Consider the following 19,046-nt stretch of genomic DNA (forward strand, 5'->3'; position numbering starts at 1 on the left):
CAAGAGAGGAAGAAATCTCAACAGGCTCCAATTCTTGTGTTCGTTTCCTCCTATTGTTGTCTTTGTTGTGTAGGTGAGGATACAGGAATGGGACAGTTTGTCTTATCAGTCCACTTAAATGGAAATGTGGCTATTGCTTCATTAATTTCGGCTAATGTAAAATATTTGTTAGTAATCTCAACAGGGATAATTCCTTCAAAGAGGTCATTAACTATATCTTGGGGAAAACTCTGCGTCACACTGAAATATGACTTTCTAAAAGAACACTTTCTTTTTACACCTGTTTGTATGTCTACATTTTCTGCTGTACAAAATCTACAAACATTTTTACCTGAAAGATTTTCAACATAACCTCCAATACTGTGGGTCCCAGGTTTGTCTGTATAAGGATAAACCAATCCTTGTTGTTCTAATGTAATAAGATCGTCTACTATAGACTTTAATATGCTGTCATAACCACAGGACTTAACATCCTCACTATGAATAAGCGCAGCTTAATATACACAATATTGCCAAAAGTATTCGCTCGTCTGCCTTCACACGCATATTAACTTGAGTGACATCCCATTCTTAATCCATAGGGTTTAATATGATGTCGGCCCACCCTTTGCAGCTATAACAGCTTCAACTCTTCTGGGAAGGCTTTCCACAAGGTTTAGGAGTGTGTTTATGGGAATTTTTGACCGTTCTTCCAGAAGCGCATTTGTGGGGTCAGACACTGATGTTGGACGAGAAGGCCTGGCTCGCAGTTTCCACTCTAATTCATCCCAAAGGTGTTCTGTCATGTTGAGGTCAGGACTCTGTGCAGGCCAGTCAAGTTCTTCCACACCAAACTTGCTCATCCATGTCTTTATGGACCTTGCTTTGTGTACTGGTGTGCAGTCATGTTGGAACAGGAAGGGACCATCCCCAAACTGTTCCCACAAAGTTGGGAGCATGAAATTATCCAAAATCTCTTGGTCTGCTGAAGCATTAAGAGTTCCTTTTACTGGAACTAAGGGGCCGAGCCCAACTCCTGAAAAAAACCCCACACCATAATCCCCCCTCCACCAAACTTTACACTTGGCACAATGCAGTCAGACAAGTACCGTTCTCCTGGCAACCGCCAAACCCAGACTCGTCCGTCAGACGAAGAAACGCGATTCATCACTCCAGAGAACACGTCTCCACTGTTGTAGAGTCCAGTGGTGGTGCTTTACACCACTGCATTCGACGCTTTGCATTGCGCTTGGTGATGTAAGGCTTGGATGCAGCTGCTCGGCCATGGAAACCCATTCCATGAAGCTCTCTACGCACTGTTCTTGAGCTAATCTGAAGGCCACATGAAGTTTGGATGTCTGTAATGATTGACTGCAGAAAGTTGGCGACCTCTGCGCACTATGCGACTCAGCATCCGCTGACCCCGCTCTGTCATTTTACATGGCGTACCACTTTGTGGCTGAGTTGCTGTCGTTCCCAATCGCTTCCACTTTGTTATAACACTACTGACAGTTGACTGTGGAATATTTAGTAGCGAGGAAATTTCACGACTGGACTTGTTGCACAGGTCGCATCCTATCACAGTACCACACTGGAATTAACTGAGCTCCTGAGAGCGACCCATTCTTTCACAAATGTTTGTAGAAGCAGACTGCATGGCTAGGTGCTTGGTTTTATACACCTGTGGCCATGGAATTGATTGGAACACCTGAATTCAATGATTTGGATGGGTGACTGAATACTTTTGGTAATATAATGTATATTAGACAGTGATGCATAGCAGAAAAGTTTCCCAATGCCCAACATACTCCACAGATTTTATGTTTTTTTCTTGAGGTGCCAAGGAGGTTACAGATTTTAAAATCATACAGAACACGTGAAATAAGTAATAATAATAATAATAATAATAATAATAATAATGAAAGTTTTTTCTGTTTTGAGAGTCAAGAATAAATTCTATGGGTTCTATAATATTAAAATGTTTTTTGTAGTATGTCTTTTGCTTCCAGGCAGCAGAAAGTAGGCCATGAGCACCAAAAGAAGCTGTTACTGGATTTGACTTACAAAGGGTAGATGCTAGCCCTTGCAGAACAGTTTTGTCTACTTGACAGTTAAACTTCTGAAAATGCTGAGCTATGGTTTGATGAACAAGAGGGACAGAAGCAGAGCTTATTAAATACTCAAAATCTTGCAAAATTTCATCAACAGCCACACTAGAAACAAGATAAGTATGTTCTAGCTTCAGTAAGAGAGATGTAACTTTGAGCTCAACATTCAACTCATTTGAATCCTGAACATCAAAACTAGAATCACCCAAAAAGGGGTCAGTACCAATGCCATCGATTTGGACACTCTTATAATGATGACTTTCAACAGAAACACATAAGCTTGACCCCCGTTTTACAAATATTCCAGGCTTTAAGTAATTTACTGAACAATCCTTGTGATTTCTGCTTCTGTAAGTTCGAAATGAACCATAAATATTTGTTTTGTTTGAACACCCTTGAAACACACAAACAACTATTTCGTTCTTTTGCAGATACTGTGCTATATGTTGAAAATAGTCTTTCAAAGTTGAACGTTGCTTGCAGTTGCATAGGAGACATTTAAATGTGGTCAATTCATTTTGTGAGGGTGGCTGATGATCTTGACAAGTGACTCAAAAGTCCATTCCAAGTCTTGCAGGTGCATGGGCAACTGGAATAGATGCGAATGGCGGCATCCATAACGTCTGTGTTGAAGCTTATAATGTTTAAGAAGCTCAGATCTTGGTGAAACAGAAGTACCACAGTCTTTGCATTTCCACATTCATTGGAAGACTATGAAAGGAAGAAAAAAAAAAACACCTTACCCATTTGCCACTTAATGCATTTTACAAATGCAGCATGGAACATTTGCATTTAATTTATAGAGAATTATGTTTATTGTCAGTTTTTTCTAAAGCAGGAAAGCAACAGCTTTTAAGGCAAGTAGATATTAATTTCATAGACCATTAAACTTGTAACTCCTACTAAAGGTATTATTGTTTGTCTCCATAAACCTTTTGAACATACAATTCTGAAAATTGTTTTAAAAACACTGATTTCCTTATTTGGGACGATAACTGCAAACATTCTCCTTTAAGTTGAATATTTGATATTTTTATAGACATTTAAAATTGCACTGGCTAGTATTTATTTATTGCAAATTAACTTACATTAATTTGGGGAAACATCTAGATATTTGTTTTAATTTTAATTTGTGGTTGTATTAATTCTTGAAATATGAAAAAAACGTAAAAATGTAAAAAATATGAAGTGAACCCAACATTTAATTTTGACATTTACATGTGATATCCACTACATTACAAATAGGGATGCATGATTAGAACTGCTCAATTTTTGCACCAAACACACAATCAGTAAACAGCCAATTTATTATTCTGATCTTGCCAGATTTTTTTAGCTGTTTAATGATGTGAATAATATGAACCCAGAAAGTGAACGTGTGCTGCATTTGAATGCTGCTGCTACACCTAAAACCATGTTATTTAAATAGGCAACTGATGTTTCTTTTATACTTTAAAATGGCTTTGGTTAAAGAGCAAATAATGTAATTTATGGTACAACTTTGGCTAATACAAAGTACTGAAAATGAGCTAGTGAGTTTTAAGTGTTCACTTAGCCCATAAATGGGATTTTAAAGTTTGTCATTCCTATTTAAACCTACATGCAAATGTTCACAGTTGTTCATTGTGGGACTAACCAAATTCAGCAATACGGCTACAGCTCTACAGCAATACGGCTGTAGACTCCAATTTATTAACTAGGCCTTACACATACTGATGGTATTGCACAATTATACTGACAGAGCTAATACTGTAAAATGGATTATTCTTTAATCAGCCTTCACTGTCTAGTATTTCATCCATTCTCATTCTTTTTATTATGCATAATAATAATAATATTCATAGTTCCTAGCTCATATAGAGTTCACAGTACTTACTCACAAAATACAAAAACAGTCTATAAACTAATGGTTAGTTGTCCTACTTGCCACCAAACCTGAATGAAAACGCATTCCCCTTAAACAAAGATACAAAGTGTCACTTATGCGAAGCACCGAAGCTCAATTCACTTGTAATCCAGGAGGGTTAATGATGCATAACCTCCACAAAAGTAGAAAAACTCGAATATCTCTAGGTTTCCAAAACCTTAATGTTATCTCTTCATAATGCTGACCACATGCACCACCCAAAAACGTTTTGTAAAACCACGTCAAAGAGCATGGCGTCACATATCTAAATGCATTTACTTCATAATACATAAAATTTATGCATTTATGACACGCTAAACCTTTTTCCTTTTCTTTAGTTAGCTGCATTTCCAGTCTATGTGTTATGAGATCTGTAGTTGTCTGTAGTTGGTCGCAAACTTCTTTCGCAAAAAAATAACATTTAGTTATTGACGGCAAACCCATAGCTAAATAATCAAATCTGCGGAAGTTAAACCAGCAAAAGTCGAGCTTCGACTGTTATAAGGAAAGGAAGCATAGCAATCTCGGGAAACGTTAACATTTTGTTTTTTAAAAATAAGATGATTTAGCTAGTTTTAGCTAGCTAGCAAGCTAACTCGCAAGCAAAATGCAAAGAACAGTCTGTAAAGTACCAATTAGCTGTCTATCCTGCTACTAACCATAATTTTACATGTACAACACACATTCTCCTGAAAAAAAACAGACTTTCAAATACTTACCTTGAAGGGTCGTCATCTACAACAGAGGAGCTGCAATTTCTGAGCAAAGTAATGGCGGACAGCAAAACTTGATGAGGAGTGATTTGATGTGATGTCATGAGGTAACATGACATCAAAACGTCTGGCTTGAAGTTAAAATCTTATTTCAGTAAAATGATTTCTTTTAAGTTTTTTTCTGTAGAATGTTATTTGCTTTTGGGAAAACTGAACAAAACACTTTCTGAACTCAGAATTTTCAATTACACCAATATAAAAATACACTTTAAATAAATGACAGGGTTGTTTCACTTTTTTCAGTGTATTTTCTTGTAAAATGTCTCTCAACGCTCGATTGTTACGAGGCTGAAGTCAGCTTCTCATTTGCCAGCTTCTTCTAATTTTCCCGCTCCACCTTAAATGGCGCCTGAGGTGGCAGAATGTAACCGCTGCACCATTTAAAGTGGAACAGGAGAATTCGATGAAGGAGCTGGCAAACAAGAAGCGGACTTCAGCTTTACAACTTTTTAGCGCTTGATAGTTTCTCGTTGCAGACTAAATGTATCAGGAAACCAGCTGAGTGCTCAGAAATGCAAATAAATCCATTCGGGTCCATTATTGATATTCATCTTAAATCTCTCTCTTGCCTTTTCGTTAGCTACTAGCTAGGCGGGACTGTTGTCTGTGTTGCTGTGACCAGCAGTCTGCGCACCAACCTTCAAGGTTAAAGGGTGAATTAGCAGATATAGGTTACATTAACAACAGCATTTAAGACTGTTTATAGTTAAAACTGTGTTAGAAGAGTGTGTTCAAACAGCAGAACTTTATTTTAATGCAAAGGAGGATTATTGTATTTTTACTTAAATATCAAATTCTGCTGTGGAGCTGCAACAGGGCAGTAAAAGAGATGCATGCAGGTCCAGGGCCACGTGTTGCCAACCGCTGCCTCAGGATAAGGTGTGGAATTTGAAACACCATAGAATATGGGGTGCTGATGCTTTCTACTTATTTGCTTTGTTTGAACTTTCAGCTTATTGCCTCCTGATTTTCACATTTTTACACTGGAGTAAACAATATAACAAACGAACAATAATAATATAACATCAGAATGCTGAAAATGAAGAAATTTTACTCTAGATTTTTTTTTATTTCAACCATAGCTTCTAAAAACCATGACAGAACCCCCCTCCTAATGCACAGCTCCCAAGGTGCAAATAACAAAGCCATCCAAAGTGGAAGCCGGGTAGGAGAAGGGACCGGGAAAACATGTAGGAACATAGGAAAATAGACAAGGGACAGGACACTAGCCCGGGACCATATACTTAACAGTGCAAGGGACTGGACAAGGGACTACACAAACAGGGACCGAGACCACGACAGTAACAGTGACTGGGACAAGGACAGTAACAGGAACAGGGACAGACACAAATCCAGAAATCGGGTTACAGGAACAAGAACAAACAAAGTTTCCAGAACGCAGGAACAGGAGGTAACCCGGGCGCAGGAACAGTAGGTGTCCGGAGCGCAGGAACAGGGCAGTTCAGGAGATATGGAGACTATGGGCAGGTCAGGGAACTCAGAGGCGATGTCCTCAGGTGCAGCCCGGGCTGAGAGCAAGGTAGCCTTTTCCTCCTTGCCGGGAACAACAACTGAAGCCAGTGAAGCAGATGGTAACCCTTCTGAAGTGTGACCTCATTCTCTTTAATAAGTTCATGCAAACCTGCTGCTTCCCTGTTCGGTCTTGCATTCTGTATTGATAGAGTTGAGGAGGCGGGATGCAAGTGCGAGTTGCTTTTATTCAAATTTGAATTAACAGAGTCCAGAAATTGAGTAGCAGAGATTTGAAGAACAGACAAGTCCATAATGAAACAAAACCAAACAACAAGATTAAAGAAAACAAGTGACAAGGTAACATCCACAATGCAAGACAAAGAGACTGAACAAACACAGGCAAGGCAAGTTTATTTATATAGCACCTTTCAAACACTGCTGTCATTCAAAGTGCTCTACAAATGAGAAAATTCAGAGTCAGAGTTGGTTAAAAAAAAGTAAAGTAAGCACAAACAGAAAAATGTAATTAAAAACAAAATTAAAATCATGATTAAAACAATGAATTTAGAAGAGAAAATCATTAAATTAAAAATCAAGTTAGAAATTAAATTAGGATAGTTAAATATTCAAACAAAAACTAAAAGTTAGATTAGGATTGAAAAGCAGTGCAGTCTGCTTTAGTCAGAAAATCTCTGATCTTATTCTTAAGGTGATAAAAAAAACTGATTTAGTTACTGCTTTGACATGGCTGCTAAAACTAAGATTAGAGTCCATTAGTACACCAAGGTTATGTACTAGTTTTTTAGATTTTAGGGCTGTTGAATCCAGATAGGCTAGTCTTTGCCTCTCATTGCTATTCCCAAATAAAATAATCTCAGTTTTATCTTTATTCAACTGCAGAAAATTTTGTTCCATCCAGTTAGTGATTACAGAGTGAGTCAAGGGGACCACAGTTGTTTGGGGAGAGGGCCAAGTAGATCTGAGTATCATAGCTGTGATAAGATATCTCATTGTCTTGTAGTATTTGGCCAAGATGCAGCATGTATAAGTTGAATAAGAGTCATCCAAGAATTGAACCCTGGGGGACACCACAGGTCACTGGCACTCTCTCAGAAATATTATTTTCAATTTCCACAAAGAAGTCCCTTCCTTGCAAGTTTGAACTGAACCATTTTAGGACAGTTCCTGAGAGCCCAACCCAGTTCTCAAGTCTATCTATGAGAATTTTATGGTCAATAGTATCAAAGGCAGCACTGAGATCGAGCAGTAACAGAACAGATGTTTTTCCAGAGTCTGTATTTAAGCGAATGTCATTAATAAACTCAATTAGAGCATTTCAGTACTATGATTGGGCCCAAAACCTGACTGAAATTTGTCTAGACAGCTATTTAAGGACAGAAAGCCAGTAATTTGCTTAAAGACAATTTTAAAGACAATAATTTTTCCAATGAAAGGTAGATTTAAAATCACTCTTGTTACGATCCTGGGGGTATGTGGTGTTTGTGTGGTGCTCTCTCTTTCTTGTAATCAATTTTTCCCCTAGGGTTAGCAGCTGGAAGGCTCTGAATGGGTACAGCAGGGGATGCTCCAGCTACTTATGGGGCGGTGAGGCATTGCAGAAGGAAAGGGCTGTTCCAGTGGTCGCACCTGTGCCATCAGCCTCCATCTGACCAGACCAAGCACTCGAGGCTTTGTGAGCAGTGTTAGCCTGTTGTATGAGTCTAAATACTTGTAATGATCTCTCTTTGTAAGTAAGGGGGTGAGTGCTCTATTTTCTTTTGTATATTGTTTTCTCCTGGTTTGGGATGGGAAGATACAATAAGCTCACACGCACTTGACCAGTTTAAAGCTAGACTTACTGGCTAAGTACCTTTTTTATTTTCAAGATGGTGCCTTTAACTTGTACAAGTTAAAAGAAAATAAATGCTGATAATTGGTCCATTATTTGTAGTTGGTGTTGTCTTGGTCTGGCAGTTGGCGGATGGCATTGGCTATGTACGGCTTTAATTTACCCCTAGACATTTGAGGTCGTAACAGTCTGTAATTACTCAATAGAGTTACTTCTAGATTTTTGTTTTTAAGAGAGGCTTCACAAATGCAGTTTTTAATTTGTTAGGAAAATTGCCTGATAGCAGTGAGGTGCTATTGTCCACTGCTATTATGTGAAACACGTTCTTTAAAAATTTGGTTGGTAACATGCAAAGTGTAGCTGTGCTGTCATTTATGAACCTTTTCTTAAAGCTAATGTGTCTGGTATTGATGTTTAGTGAGGTCCACATTTCAACGAAAATACTGTAATGATCTGGCAAAGTGACATCCTTAACACTGGCTGATATGTTGAGAGCCTTTGAGATAACCACATCCAGAGTGTGGCCATGACAGTTTGTGCCCCGGTCACATCTTGAGAGGGGTATAAATGCACTGAGGGAAAACAAGAAACACCTGGGGCTAATGAGGGGGCAGAGCTACAGGCAGGTGGAGCAGATAAGGGAGCAGGACCAGGCAGGAGACACAGAACAAAACAACAACAAAAGCACATGGCACAAGAAAACAAAAGGCACATTGCTACAACAGAGGGGAAGAAACAGACAAACTCTGAACAAGGAGAAAACCATGACATGACTCTCTCAAAAAATAAAAAAACCTCTCAAAAATCTGATAGTGAGGTTTAAGACACAATATAACAATACCAATACAGCTATCAAAATCCTGAAGAACAAGAAAATTTACTCTCCAGATTCTTAAACAGCCTCAAAAATCTGACATTTTTAATGACTTTGTGGATATAGCATCTGAGCCTATAGAGTGTGGGCAAATTGCATGTTATGCATAAAAAAGCCTCACTGACCCTATCATGGATCATGGTACCTACCATGGATTGCAAATCTGGTGACTGTGAGGAAGAAGTTAGGTGGCATATGTTTTTGTTTAGACATATGGGGCCAAACAAATTGGTTGAACCAGAGAAATACCCTCTTCCAACGACAACGGAGCTAACCACACTTTTCCACGGTTCAACAGTGTTCACCAAAAGCAGGGCTACATGCAGATTCCCCTGCATCGCTTTTGTGATGCACATTGGGGTATTCTGTTTCAAACTGATGATCAATTCAGCACCAAGTTGTTTTCAGAAGATCGCATACACTGTTTTCTCTGGCCTGCTACGCAGTACAGTGTTGTACCTCGATGACATATGGATGGCAAGGATACAGCTATACATAATGAACGCCTGAGAAGGGTGTTTGCAGCTCTGACCAGACACGACCTGACCCTGAATATTGAAAAGTGTGTATTTGCAGCACCAGAAATTGATTTTGTGGGTCTTTGGTTGTCCAGCTCAGGCATCACACCATTGCACTCAAATGATGAAACCATCCTAAACCTTTCAGTACCATCCTCAGCCAGCCAGCTTGCTTCTTTCCTCGATATGACAAATTACTATCTGAGGTTTCTACCCCAGTACTTTACATTTACTGCCCCTCTTAGGCAGCTGCTTAAGAACAATTTGCCCTGGGCATGGATGGCAGAGTGTGAGGGGGCTATCATGCAGCTAAAGTGCCTTCTCACATCACCACTGACCCTGACCCACTTCAGACTCACAAACCCCACTCTGGTGGCTTGATGCATCAGCCATGGCCATCGGTGCAGTTCTTTCACAGTTGCATGATGAAGTGGAAAAGCCACCTGCTTTTGAGCAACGACCCCAGAGCCCTGCAGAACAGAAGTACTCAGTGGGTGAGAGGGAAGCACTGGCATGCATTTGGGCTTGTGAGCAGGCGCACTTATATGGATGATTTTTCACACTCACTGACCAGTTCCTTTGAGCCCTCATGGAGGTAGGCCACAAGCCACTATGGCTCTATTGGTGGGCTCACAGGCTGAGCCAGTACAACTACCAACTGCAGTTCATGCCTGGCAATAAAAATGTGGTAGCAGATATACTGTCACATTCCATCACACAGCTGGCAAGCACAGAAACACAGCCTGTTGCAGAGGGAGACCTTGTGCAGCTTGTCTGTGAGCCCCTATGAGCTGCAGTATCACAGGAGGAGCAGACAAACTCCAGAGAACCATCCGTTGCCCTCCATCTGAGCTTATTGAGGAGGAAGTTCACTTAATCATGTCTCAATTAGAGGTCCTGCCAGTGTAAATTTTGGATTCCCATGCCTGCTGGACACCTGTGAACAACCAACCCGGGAAGCTGCTAGTCTTTTCGAAGGGACCGGTGCTGCCAGACCTAAGGGCGGTTACTTCAGGGTCAGCTTGCTCTTACTGCGCACAGGTGAAAGTCTCTGAAGGTGCTGAACGGCTGCTCAGATGCTGCCCCCATGTTGAGGTTCCTTGCGAACTGATCTACGAAGTAAGGCAAAACTTCCATTCCATATGCTTGGGTTGAGGCTGGAATATGTTCTCTGCTGCCTGCTGCATTTTGCTTTTTGTGATCCATATTAATTAATCTCTACATATTTGCAACCCATATTACCATTAAGCTCTTAGATTTCTCACACAGTAGTTGTTTTAGTCCTCAGTTATTTACAGTATACCTCTCATGTTTCTCATACGCACACTGATTAAAGTCATGATATTTTCATTATTTTACCCTGTCATCAATGTTTAGTCAATAAATGAGTTCTGTAATGATGCAATCCTGTGTGTGGGTTGATTTATAACTAATGGCGCAGTCCTCTGACAATGGCGGGATTCATGGTCCACAGATTTGAGATAAGTGTATGAGAGCATGGTATGTTGAATTGCTAATACTGTCCTTTGTTGCTGTTTATCACTACATTTAGATTGATCTTGAAGTAGTTAATGTACTCTGAAAGAGCAGAACATAGGGATACTTGGCGACTAAGAAAAAGCGTCTGTATTTTATTCATATAACTGAATTAGAACCCTATAGAAATAAATGGTCAATTTCTCTGTAATGCAAACTCCTTTGGACTGAGGAACTTTCTCTTACCCTGCAATGAGCTAACCTCTGTAGCAGTGCGTGAAAATATCCTTCAGACTCAGAAACATTCTCTCTGCTGGCAACAAGCTAATCTCTGTAGCGGCTAGTGAAAATCTCCTTCTGACTGAAAAAATATTCTCCTGCCAATGGACGGACTGTTATTTGTGTGTCTGCTTGCTGCTGCCCTCTCCACTGTCTTTGTAAACAGCGAGAGAGATAATGTCCACATTTTATAATTTAGTTATTGTTTTATCATTGGCAGATGTGTGCATTAAAAATATTGGATATCTGCATCAGCCCACAGTTCCCATATTAGTGCATCCCTACTGGATCTACAGTCTCAGGAAAAAGGGATGGAGGAACACAGGAATGCTATGTGTGAGACACCAACAACTTATCTCATACAAACAGTTACTGGTAATGTAGTACTTAGGTGCAACTGTCAACACCAAATTGCAACAACCAGTATTGCAGATCCAGCACCTGAGCAAGTACATCCAACAAAGAAGTCAAGAAGAACAACCTGAAAGAAAAATCCAGCCTGAGTTGAGCTCTCGCGACAACCTGCCATCTACAGAGCAAAGAGCAACTTTGAAGAAGACAAAATGCAGCCATGAAAGATACAAAACGTGTTGTGTAGACCTGCTTTCAAATTATGTTGGACTAGTGAAAACAATTGCAGAATACGTATTTGTTATGTAAGCACACATATTGTGTCCAAATTACTTAAACTTAAGTGTCTTCAGAATGTCAGTGTTGTGTATGGATAGTACAACAGAATGGTTTGCACATAGCTTACTTTATTCTCTTTGTTCAATTGTTTAAATAGGTTGCATAATCAGTAAAAATAGGAGCATTACATTTGTAGCAGTAGGTTAACAAACATGGGGAGGACTTACAACACACTAAGGCAACTGAAAGGAATGACTATTTATTGTCTGGGACTGTTTAACCATGTAGAAACTGTAGTGAGTACAGCCCATAGCCTGTTAAAATGTGTCATATTTGTGGTTATTATTTTACAGGTAACACCTTATTGTAGTGTGCTGTTCAAAAGACTGTGACCCCTACATAAGCTTGTTATGACATAAGCTTATTATGTAACCCTACATAATTGTTTATAAATGCTTACACCAATAGGTGTCATTTGCTATGAAAGTTACTTTTGCTGATTTTGATCAGTTAGCTAAAGTAGCTTTTACGACACATGATGCCTATTGGAAAAAGCATTTATGAACATTTATGTAAGTTTACGTGTTGTCATGACAAGCTTATGTATGTGTCATGTACTCTTATGAACAGAACCCTATAGTAAAATGTTATAATTTTATGTACCTGCTATAAAAGCTGCTGGCTCCATATGGGGTGCTGCTTTTTCTGAATTGAAAATGGTGTTTTTAGTTGTAGTGTGGATGGGAGAATGCAGAGATTCAGAAACACTGTTGTTTAGCACCATGTAAAAGTGTGCTGATAGTCCCATAAACTCAGATCCAACACATTTGAAATGGAAGAGAACCTAATTAGAATGCCATTGTGCCTATGTGTTTTACACTCTTTTACTGTTTAACAACTAAAATTACTGTTACTGTGTACAGTATACACATAGGACACCTGCACACAAGACAAAATACTTTGTATTCACTGCTGTATGATAGACGTCTGCATGCTCAACACTGTTATTGCTGTGGGTTTTGTTGTTAAACTTAGCCCCAACAACAAACTGCCTGGCTCTGACACAGTACACATACTCACACTGTAAAGTACAGCCAATGTTCTATCATTTGATATTTCAGAGTCTGGTATTTGAATATCTCAAGACCAGAAATTACAGCGATAAAACTCTCTGTGTCCCTAAACTTAATGCATTCCTGACATACTTTTGAGCACACAGAACAGCTGTTTACACATATGGAATTTCTTTAGTACATTGGTAAAAGTTTTAAATTCATGTATAAACACAATGGCTATGAGGCAGGCAAAGGCAATAAGCACAGAATCCCAACCACATTTTCCTATTTACATTGACCTAAACATACTACAGGGTTTGTACGGAAATGGAAATCCTGGAAAAGTCATGGAATATAGAAACTTGGTTTTCCAGGCCTGGAAAAGAAATGGAAATTAAGAAGTGCTGGAAAAATCATAGAATTCCTGGACTTCCCCCCAATGCGATTGGTTTCATCGCAAGTAAAGCAGTGAAGAGTCTAGGTCAGAAAAAGCACAGAGACTAATGTATCTGCACATGGACCAGCTTTACTAACATATTAATGTTAATCTAGGTTTGCTAAGGTGTAACATTTAGGACGTGTGTGTTGTGGAAGATGTTTTAACATTCGTCTTCACACTGAAGAAGATGAAATAACAAGGCAAATATAAGAGGAAGAACATACCAAGACGCATGACTAGCTTCTTTAATGTGAGTCAAGCCAGGTTTATACTGTGTATGTAAGAAATGACGCGATCGTGGCGCCTGACATGCACGGCCAGCCTATTCAGGACGTCAGTGCAGTCTCTGCTACGAACATATTTTGCTGGTTTTATAAGCAAAAACAGCAAACCACGTACTGATGGGCAACAAGAGTTATACTTAATAAATTTTAGCTTTGTTATACTGATAGTAATAATAATGTAATTAATTATAGTAATTTTCAAAATAAGACCTGCCACAACGATAAGACATAATGTCGGGTTTATTCGCAGAAAAAACAAACAGGCTACCGCTGAAACTTCTGAAAACCATACTGAAGACGATTAGAACTATTAAAAATAAAACCTGATGGTTTTGCTTCCTAATGGGAATTGGCTTAATGGTTACCATTAAAAACCACTAGTTTCCTGTAGGACACCTTTAGATCCCATTAGAAAATGATCAAAAGTATCTGGAATCAGTCCCAGAACAACTGTTAATTGATTAGAATCCTTTACACTTTGACATCTATCCATAAAGAAAACACAAGATACCATTACTGTCAAAGGCCTTTTGGAAACATATGCATGAACATGTTAATAAAACTTTAGTCATAATACTTGACCAGAAAAAAACACCAAAACAAAAAAGGCAACAGTTTTACCCATTTTTTTCAAGTTTCTGCCAATGGGAGGACTCAAATCTGGACACACATGCATATTCATATTAGGAATTACTTTACATATTACAGCCAACAATGAAGTTTAAAGCCTGTGAATGTAGCCCCTTTATTTTATTTGAATTATTTATAGTAAGTGAGCTGATGCTCACCTGTGGCTACTGAGCCGACGTCTGCATCCTGCAAAAATACAACATGCCCACTCGGCTTATTTGCCTGCTTTTTAAAGGATAGTGCAGTAAATGGAGGCAAGTTTTTTTTTATCGAGATAATTATAAGTTGAGCTTATAATTATTATTAAATTTAAGCACAGAGTTATTTTATTTACAAAGCACATTCCATACCCTTAGTTTTTCACTGCTTGACTGTAGACTTAGCAAGAACAGGGGTATCTAGTGTTATCTACAATGTGGCTGCAGGTTTCTTATCAAGCACACCTGATTCTACTGGTCTATTCAACTTGTCTCAGTCTTCACACTGATTAGCTTTAAAAAGTGTGCTCGTGCTATGTAAAGAAAACCTGCAACCACATCACTGAAACTGTTTAGAATAAAAACCTGAAATTATGGAACATTAATGTATTGAGCAAAACAACAGATCCGTTCTCTGAGATCGAATTATCCGTGCGTGGGTCAGATTTCAGTTTCACTCGCAGTCATTCCATTTAAACTGCATTTTTACTTACTAATATTTATATATTAAGTTAATAAGGATAACGTAGGTTTTTTCCTGCCTATATATTAAATTTGTGCTGTGGTTACTGATAATTCAATATCATGGTATTTTCAAGCATGTCACAGTACCATGCACAGGTGAATTTAAAGTTTAACATGAATAAAGTTAATGAACTTGTGCAACCCAGGTTCCCTTTTTTATGGATTTTAAGCAAATGAGTTAAATGTAAACCATCAATCATACCATGAGCAAAGTGCACAAAGTGCATGTTCCTTATCTATCAAATACATCACAAAAAATATCACTAAAACAGAAAATGGTATGTCAGTATCATGGTATACTGGCATAGATGAGATATCGCCCAGCAATCTGGTATGGAAATTTGATGTTATATCCTGGAACAGTCATGGAATTCCACTGTTTAAAAAGTGTACGAACCCTGAGACTAATTTTAATCTAAGTACAGACTGGGACTCGTACATAACAGTTCTTTATGTTCTATAAAATTTGCAAAACAAAGCTAACAAAATGCATCATTTAGAAATATAATTTCCGTCTCTGTAACTCACAGAGTGGAGACATTAAAAGACATTTTTACTTACTACAATAATTTCTGTTCAATTGATTTTAATCATGGGCACTTTATGACACAAAAAATGATGAAATAATAATTAGGGTAAGAGTGAAGCAGCTATTATTAACTAGAGATAAGCAGCAAAATTCTCTATTAAATCTAATGTCAAAAAATGCAAATTGGTCCCTGCAAAATAAGACTCCAGCGATAGACAAGGAATAAATGTGCTATAGCCACAATAAAGGTGGTTCACATCACAATAATAGATTTGTACATTTTACTATAGCTGAGAGCTGAAAAATATCAAGACAACACCAAAACAACAACAAACTTCATAAACTCCATAAATATTACTGTTGTACTTTTCTTTGAGTTATCAGAAGGTCATTTTTAAACATTTGCTCATTAACTAATTTGACATAGCTGACAGAAATCAGCTTTGCCTCAGGGATATTTCCAGCACCAAGCTTGTCAAATAATATCTTTTAAATCATATTACTTGAATGATCTTTACTCTATCATTCCCCGGAGGCAAAAGATCAACTACTTTCCATTGACAGTCAGTTACTGGAAGAAATATAGTCATAAATACATCTATAAAATAACTGTGAATATAAGGGACAATACAGTGCTATGAAAGAGTATTTGCCTCCTTCCCAGCTTATTCTATTTTGCACATTTGTTGCAGTTTCAGATCATCAGACTACTTTTAATATTAGACAAAGATAATGCAAGTAAACACAAAATGTTGTTTTTAATGGTGATTTCAGAAACTGAAGAAAAAATGCTGGCCAGCCTTATCTGGCTCTATGTGAAAAAGTAATTGCCCCCTTAGCTACTAAATCAACCAGTTAACCAAATTCAATTGACTACTGGGTTCAGTTTCACTAGCCACACCCAGGCATGATTACACTGTAAAACTGTCTGTGAAATGTATGGGGAAATACTGTTAAAAGCAACAGTAAAAAAACTGTAATTAAAATGGAAATTTACCATTTCTGAAATATCAAAAGACCTTACATAGTAATAAGAACAATTTTGTGATTTTTACAGTAACGATTTGAAAATCTATTCAAGTTTTGCTGTAATAAAAACTACCGACCTTGCAACACTGTCATGTGTTAAAGAAACATACAGACAAGTTCACATGCCCAAATCATTGCATATATGGACTTCACTTATAGGTCAATTGAGTTTTCATAAAAAACCCAAAACTACTTACCAGTAATAATTTGTCTCTGAAGAAAGTCTTGTTAGGTAAATAGCAGTACATTACTGCAAAAAATGGCATTTGTTGAAGTTACCATTTGGTTTTCAGTGTTGTTCAGCTTAAAAGTTGTCATTAGTTGGTTTCTAATGGCCATTTATTTACAGAAAATACTTTTTACAAGTATGATGAATTGCATTATAGTATTTTCAGTTTTCAATTTCATACTTTAAGGTATTTCTGGCAATCATAGCTGCCTGTGTTTTACAGTAAGGTTGCTGTATTTATAGAAAACTTTGTTATATAGTGTATGGCAATACTGTTTTTTATACAGTATATATCTGGCAATGACAGCTGCCAGTGTTTACTGCAAATTTCACTGAAAAATATTGTCTAGTACACAGAAATACCACATATTTAATAGCAATATTGTAAAAGGAAAAAATGTCGTGCCCATTACTTTTACAGCAAAAAATCTGTACTTCAAAAGAAAGAGCCGTTATCCACATATGCAGAAAACTTGGAACAGTGGTGAACCTTCTCAGGAGTAGCTGGCCTACCAAAGTTTCACCAAAAGCACCTCGACAAATCATCCAGGAGGTCACAAAAGAACCCAGATGAACATCTAAAGAACTGCAGGCCTCACTTGCCTTAGTTAAGATCAATATACACGATTCCACAATAAGAAAGACACTGGGCAAAAATGGCATTTGCATTTGCCCCAAAACATTTAAATGACCCTCAAGAGTTTTGGGATGACATTCTGTGGACTGATAAGTCAAAAATGAAACTTTTTGGAAGACATGGGTCAGCATTTTGTGTTTACTTGCATTGTCTTTATCTTATTTATCTTATTAAAATTAGTTGGATAATCTGAAACATTTAAATGTGACAAATTAGCAAAAATAGAAGAAATTGGGTGGGAGCAAAAACTTTTTCTTTTGCAGTGCAGTTCAGAAGAGTTCTTAAGTAAATCTAAAGTATTTTTAAATGTCGGGCAATGTCCCAAGTCACTTGGAATAGCTGAAGCAAACTTTTAAATGCAACATTATTGTGACAGGACAGATTTCTAGCATAACAGAAAAATAAATGTCCATGCTAATTCAGTTTTTGTTGGTTCAGATGTGTTCAAAAGGGCATATGTCCATGGTTCATCTTCTCTGTGTAAAATCACAGATGTCATCATTTTTGGCTTGTATTGCTCTGTACTTTAGTCATTACATGTAGGCCAAGCTCTTGTTCAGACACCTCTGAGACTGCTGAGAAAAACACGGGGGTACTGGCTGATCCCTCCCCATCCTGATGGCTCCCACTTTGGTTCTGGGCACTGGGACTCACCCTAATCTCTGTCACAAGAGGGCTGGTAATACCCAAATTGGTCAGAGCATCCAGAGTGCCATCAGGATCCAGCATGATGTCAATGACTGAGAGTTGGACATAGAAAACAGCGCTGCTTACTAAATAACTTAAAAATACACCATGAAGTGTGTTACATGTAAGAATCAGTAGCTGTTTGAATTGAACCAGCATCATCTTTTATAGCTAATTATTACATGTTGAATAAAAATTTTACATATTAAAAGTAAAACAATGACATCTTACAGTAATAAGTAAAATGACTCCTTTTTGCTTACCCAACAGCTGTCTCTCAACTTGCTTCAGGTCTTTAAGGATGGAGGAGATCTCCTGCCATATCACAAAGTGGAAAAAAGATCAGAATTAGAACAGATAAACATCTGCTCAATAATGAGGCTTTTTTGGACAAATCTCATAGAATGTTGGTAGACATACAGAATTTGGACAATTTAACCATTTAAACATTGGTAAGTTAAATTCTTCAAATTAATTTAGGAAAGCCTGGAGAAAAATTCAAACCAGGCTACTACAAGATCCCCTCAGGCACAGTGCTCTGGAATATTATGTCTATCAAAGCCAACTGTGTTTTGTCTGTAGCTTCATCCTCTCATCATCTTGTCCTTCTGCTTCATCATGCTGTGTAAGCAGACCTTGTATTTGCCTGTTTCTATCTGTCAGGTCTTGAGTTTATTGTTTTTGATTTCTTATGTTACCTTGTCTGTTTCTACCTACTTAGTGTCCGCTTATTTAATAAAATTAAAAACTTACACTCACATCTTTTTGCAACTAATCCTCATTTGTCTCAGTTGCCATAGTTTTGATTCATTTTTGATATTAATAATATGACGTTTTAACTCCTGTGTTGATACACAGTGCCTCATGAGGGAATGGTTTATCCTACAGTTACCACTGAACTCATTGAACTCATGGACATTCATAGGATTAAAAATATTAT

At 37.9% G+C, this 19,046-nt stretch overlaps 1 protein-coding gene across 1 annotated transcript in view; it reads right to left on the reverse strand.

Annotated features, from left to right (window-relative positions):
• Positions 1 to 17,667: 17,667 nt before the first annotated feature.
• The window catches only part of cep170ab (centrosomal protein 170Ab), a 74,999-nt gene continuing 73,620 nt past the window's right edge, over positions 17,668 to 19,046 (reverse strand). The window contains exons 21-22 of the mRNA XM_036570451.1: positions 18,370 to 18,421; positions 17,668 to 18,159 (exon numbers count right to left, since the gene is read on the reverse strand). Coding sequence (XP_036426344.1) covers positions 17,918 to 18,159; positions 18,370 to 18,421 — 294 coding nt within the window. The 3' untranslated portion in view covers positions 17,668 to 17,917. The remainder of the gene's footprint in view (positions 18,160 to 18,369; positions 18,422 to 19,046) is intronic.

The sequence above is a fragment of the Colossoma macropomum genome, unplaced genomic scaffold (assembly GCF_904425465.1).
Source record: "Colossoma macropomum unplaced genomic scaffold, Colossoma_macropomum, whole genome shotgun sequence".
NCBI classification, from domain to species: Eukaryota; Metazoa; Chordata; class Actinopteri; order Characiformes; family Serrasalmidae; genus Colossoma; species Colossoma macropomum.